We start from the raw sequence: 6,000 nt of genomic DNA, 5'->3' as shown, positions 1-6,000 counted from the left end.
CAGGCTTGATCCCTAGTAGGGGATGTGCAGGAGGCAGCCAATCAATGATTCTCTCTCATCGTTGATGTTTCTATCTCTCTTTACCCCTCCCTTCCTCTCTGAAATCATAAAAATAAATAAATAAATAAATAAATAAATAAATAAATAAAATTGAAATCCACCTCCTTCCTGCCCTAGAACTTGCTTTCCACTTCTCCTGCTTTACTTGTTATTTTTCGATAGCATTTATCATTTTCTAACATGTTAATTAACGTTGTTTACTGTGTTTATTATTGATGTTCTCTTTCCCATCTAGAATGTAAGTTCCATGAGGGGCGGGACCTTTGTTTTGCTCACTGATACATTCCAAACACCTAGAACAGTACCTTCTGTATACTGTACAGTGAGTGCTAGAGAAATATTTAAGAACGAAGGCAGGTGACTCACACCTGGTCACACCACAAGCCCGGGGCAGAACCAGGACCGGATAGCAGGTCTCCTGCGGCTCACCTCCCAAACTCCGTCCTGTCCCCTTTCTTCATCCCACCCCACAAATGTTCCCCAACACCGGCTTCAGCCAGACCTGATACTGGGCAACAGACTGGACAAGACCTGCCCTCAAGGCCACCCAGACCCATCTAGCCCGGCGCATGCAGAAACCACCCAGAAGAGGAAGCAGGTCAGTGGTTGTCAGTCAGTCAGGGCTGGGGTGGGGTGAGAAGCCAGGTTGACTACAACGTTGTACCAGGACAATTCTTGGTGTGACGGAGCTGTTTGTTTCCTGCCCTAGCCTGGCGGTATGCACTTGTGGACAGTCAGAGAATTTTCATACTCTCACTGTTGACTCCGCTTGCAGTCCTGAGGCACTGAGCACAGAGCACAGAGGCTGAGCTGGCAGCCAGGACGCCCACACCAGTCCTCCTACACTGGGGCCGCTCATTCCCCTGCCCAGAGCCTTCTCTGCGCCTGGGACCCAGGGCCCTGCTTGCTCTCCCTCCCAGGTCTCTGTTCCTTAGGCCAGTGGTCGGCAAACTCATTAGTCAACAGGCCAAATATCAACAGTACAACGATTGAAATTTCTTTTGAGAGCCAAATTTTTTAAACTTATATATAGTAGGTAGGTACATTGTTATTAACTTAATTAGGGTACTCCTAAGCTGGCCTTTGCTAAAAACGTCCTCAATCTGAGGGGTCCGTACCCCCACTTCTTCTAACGCCACTTCTTCAAAATAGACTCGCCCAGGCTGAAAACCGACTTCTGTGCATGGGCCACGAAGTTTCAAGCGCCCACACGTGGTATTTTGTGGAAGAGCCACACTCAAGGGGCCAAAGAGCCGCATGTGGCTCGCGAGCCTTGGTTTGCCGACCACTGTACTTAGGCCACCGGGGTGCCTTCTTAGACACTCCCCGACTGCAGGCTCGCCACCTCCCAGCCCCGCCCTCTCTGGCCCAATTCAGAAGGGTCGCCCCTGCCCCCACACTGGACCAGGTTCTGCTCTCGGGACAGCTCAGAGCCGGCCTCCAGCCCCCAGCCCCTAGCGCCTCTGGGGGCCGAGTCTGTGGGGCGGCCCCTCCCTCCGCCCTCCTGCGGGACCCCGCCCCCAGCCCCAGCCCGACGGCGGCACCCACCGAAGTAGAAGCCCTCGTGCTGGTACTTGGGGTTGAAGAAGACCCCCTTGGCGTGGGCATTGACGTCGGCGCCGGCCCCGATGAGCAGCGCTGTGATGTCTCGCTGCCGCCGCTCGATGGCGATATTCAGCGCCGTCTGCCCTGCGGACAAGGTGGGGTGGGGGGCGGGGGGCGCTCAGCGGCTGAGACCCTGGTGACACCCTGCCTGGCCTCTTTCCCACCCTCCACGGAATTACGGCGAAGTAAGCCTCCTGTCTGGTCTTGGTGTCGCCAGCTGCGGGCACAGTGCCCGCGGGATGCAGTTTTGCTTCTCGTTCCGCAGCAGCACAGTCTCGCTACCACACAGGAGGGGGCGCTCCAGGACCAGGGCAGGGGCTCTGCATCCAGTCCCCGCGCTGAGGGCCTTCCCAGAGTGGCCTGGAGGCCCATCGGGTAAGTTTAACGAGGCTGGTGGGGCCAGCTCAAGGCCCGCTAAGCCAGGTGAACCTTAGAACCTGAGCCTAAGGGCCAGGGGAGTCAGCAGGTGTTGAAGCAGGGAAGTGACATGACCCGAGTTTGGGGTTTAGGACGAGTGCATTTTTAGACCACTCTGGCTGCAAAATTGGAGGAGGTCTTAACAAGATCCCAGACTTATGTGGAACTCTGCTCGGTGGAGCGAAGAACCCTAGGAGAAAGAGCCCTCAGGTGGTCTGTGGGGCTTGGGGAAGAAGGCGTGTCTCAGGTTAGGGGCTTGGGGAAGAAGGCGTGTCTCAGGTTAGGTCCGGTGAGCCTAAGGGCCAGGGGAGTCAGCAGGTGTTGAAGCCCGGAAGTGACATGACCCGAGTTTGGGGTTTAGGGCGTGTGCATTTTTTCTGGCTGCAAAATTGGAGGAGGCCTTAACTAGATCCCAGACTTATGTGGAACTCTGCTCGGTGGAGCGAAGAACCCTAGGAGAAAGAGCCCTCAGGTGGTCTGTGGGGCTTGGGGAAGAAGGCGTGTCTGGCCTGGGAGCTGGGTGACTGGTGCTGGTGACTGAGGAACGGAACAGGAGTCAGGAGCAGGGAGGTGGAGAAGGGACATTAACCCTGTTGGTAGAGCCTTCAGAACCCTCCCGTGTGTGTGTGTGTGTGTGTGTGTGTGTGTGTGTGTGTGTGTGTGTGTGTGGGGGGGGGGGGGGGGTTTTTGTTGGGGGGGGGGGGCTGTATTTCAGAATGTCCCACCAGAAACAGTATTTCCCAAAGAGCTGCTGTCTTGCCATACATAAAAATAAATTCCTGGTGGGTTAAAGAACTAAGCTTTTTTTTTTTAATTGGAAAATTTGTTTACAACTAACCTTTTGGTACAGAAAACCTTCTTAAGCAAGATCCAAAATGCAGAAACCATAAATAAAAAACTGACATGTTTGCTTACATAAAAATTAAATATTTCTGTATTTTGAAAGACCTCTTAAAGAAAGTTGAAAGGCAATTGGTAGGCCAGGGAAAATATTTGAGACATATAAAAGAGACCATGTATTTTTTTAAAGTCCATAATAAGAGCTCTGCAAATCAATAAAAAGACAAACAACCTAAAAGGAAACAAGAAAAGAATATTAAGAACCCCTCAGAGAAGAAAATACACATCGGCAATAAAGAAACTGAAAGATATTCAGAATCCCTGGTAATCAGGAAAATGAAAATTTGAACCTAATGAATTACATTTGAACCTAATGAGTTAAAGACTTAAAAAGATTAAGAACCCCTCAGAGAAGAAAATACACATCGGCAAAAAAGAAACTGAAAGATATTCAGAATCACTGGTAATCAGGAAAATGAAAATTTGAACCTAATGAGTTAAAGACTTAAAAAAAAAAAAAGGATTAGTGAAGAGTATGGAGAAGGAGAACCTTTGTGTTCTTTTGTGAGGGGAGAGTAAAGCAATACTTTTTGGTGGCAAATTTGTCAAGCATTCTAATTTTTTTAATTTTTTTTTTAGAGAGAGAGGAAGGGAGAGGGAGAGAGAGATAGAAACATCAGTGTGAGAGCAAAACATAGATTGGCTGCCTCCTGCACGCCCTTTACCAGGGATCGAGCCCGAAACTCAAGCATGTGCCCTGACTAGAAATCAAACCAGCAACCTTTCAGTGCACAGGATGACACCCAATCAATTGAGCCACACTGGCCAGGGCAGTAACCATTCTAATTTTAATGTGCATGCCTCTGGGCCCAGAAAGGCCAATTCAAAGTCTTTCCCTAAAACTCGTGTTCACTGTGCACAAGGTCATAGACAAGAGCGTGCATCGAGACGTTCTCATAACAAAATATTGGAAACCACCTGGATGTCTGTCCACGGGAAAATGGTGAAATTAGCCACAGTACAGTTATACTCAGACTAAGCAGGCAAAGAGGAGGCAGACTTTAATATTCTGGCATGAGAAGGTGTCAAAGATGTATAGTTAACCCCCATAAAAGTAAGTTGTAGAACAGTACAACTTATTTATCACTGCTCTGCATTAAATAAGTAGATAAATGAATAAATAGTTATCTATTTGTATGTGCACATACACACATATGTCAAAAACCTAGGAACGTTCTCAAAGCATACACCCATACTAATCATCTCTGGAGAGGAGAGTGAGAAACAAGCAAAGCGTTCCTCTTTAACTTAATTAAAATATTCGAATGTTTTACAATGAAATTCTATTCACGTACTATTTATGTAATTAAAAATAAATTGCTATGCTGAATCTCACTGATGAATATCTAGAGGTTCATTATGCTAATATTTCAAAAGTATGCTTAAATTTTTCAATAAAAAATTTAATTAAATCATTTTTTAAAAAGTAAGTCCCTGAAGGCCTCTGATAAAATGCTAAAAATAATATTTTAAAAGATGTCATTGTATCCTCTTAGCAGTATAGAGAGGAAATATCAGCCTCTGCCAGATGGGGAAACTGAGGCCCAGAAAGGCCAGCTGATGCCCAAGGTAAGGAAAAGTGCTACTCTTGCGGTCCCTGCTGCAAGAAGTGCCTAGAACAGGGGAGGGAAGGTATCAGCAGCTACCATCAGGAGGAAGAGTAGGGGAGAGGCTTGTGTCTGGGAAGACAGGGATAAATGGTTCTTCCCACCATGCAGAGAAAGACTGGGTGCCCACAGCCCCCCACCAACCCACCAGCAAGACATAGATTCATGACAGAAGGAAAGGACAAGGGGAGGCTGAGAAAGGAGAGAGGCAGGATTTGCAGCCAGGACTGCAAAGCCTTAATAGAGACACTAATCTTCATGTAGTCACTCATTCATAACGTATTTATTAAGGACCTCTTATGTGAGACCCCAAGGGTATCAGAGGATCCACTATGGGGAAAACAAAGTCCATCCCTGCCCTCAAGGAGAACATGCTGCCAGAAATAGGAGTCTGTAAGTCCCTACAAGACTGACAAGAAGAAAAGAGGGCCTGAAAAGGGAGACGATTCAGGACAGAGAAGCTTGAGGCACTGGCCTAACCCTCCTTGGCTACAGGGCTAGTATCAACTCCCTAGTGACAGGCTGAAGCATATATAGCTCATTCCCTTTCTCTCTTTGCTGTGGCTACCAGGGAACTCAATGTGCAGTTCTGCACTCAGTTGCAACAATATTCCCTGACTTTCCTCTCTTCCAAATTGATAGCTTTTAGTTTTTCATAATCCTTGACTTCTTTTATATAACAAAAACTCACGAAACTCTGCAGAGTTTAAATGAATAAATAAAAATAAAATGACTTTATCCCATGAGAAAAGGTAAGGGCCCAACCTAGACTCCCACCTGCAAAAAGCTGAGACGTTTCGTGCCCCTGGCATATCAGTAACGCAGCATCCGTAATCCTTGAGCCCAACATTTTTGCCACAAGCATCTCATTAGATCCTAACGGGATGTTTACGGACTCCAAAGATTCAAATGAGGATCCACCTTACTGATTTTTCACAACATATTTTCTGGGCAGGGAAACACTACCCAGGGGGTCTCCTTGCTCCTCCCTGGTCCATCTGAGAGAAACCACAAAATTGAGACCCAGCTGGGGCAGTTGATAATAATGACAGTGATGACACTAATAGTTGCCATGTGTTGGCCCCGCCCAGTTCTCTAACCTCATCTCCAGCTTTCTTTCTTCATCATTCAAATGTACCTAGTTCCTTCCTATCTCAAGTGCCCTTGCCTTGTTCTGGATCCTTCTCATCAGACAGACTTCAGGTCAAAGGTCACCTCTCTGACCATCCACCCTAAAGTTGCCCATCCCCAGTTACTTTCGGTCACATTAACTTCTTTCATTTTATTTTCAAAGCATTTTCTATATAAAATTACCTTCTGTAGAGCCATGGCCTTCATCTGTCATGTTCGCCACTGCACCCCGGTGCCAAAAACAATGCCTGGCATGTGGTCGGTGCTCAAAATTATTTGC

The 6,000-nt window shown here is 47.4% G+C and overlaps 1 protein-coding gene across 1 annotated transcript in view; it reads right to left on the bottom strand.

The window, feature by feature from the left end:
• Positions 1-6,000, bottom strand: part of TRPV3 (transient receptor potential cation channel, subfamily V, member 3) — a 33,214-nt gene that overhangs the window by 15,866 nt on the left and 11,348 nt on the right. Inside the window, exon 7 of the mRNA XM_005869033.2 lies at positions 1,609-1,749. Coding sequence (XP_005869095.1) covers positions 1,609-1,749 — 141 coding nt within the window. The remainder of the gene's footprint in view (positions 1-1,608; positions 1,750-6,000) is intronic.

The sequence above is a fragment of the Myotis brandtii genome, unplaced genomic scaffold, assembly GCF_000412655.1.
Source record: "Myotis brandtii unplaced genomic scaffold, ASM41265v1 scaffold284, whole genome shotgun sequence".
NCBI classification, from domain to species: domain Eukaryota; kingdom Metazoa; phylum Chordata; class Mammalia; order Chiroptera; family Vespertilionidae; genus Myotis; species Myotis brandtii.
This window is presented reverse-complemented; position numbering and strand designations above follow the sequence as displayed.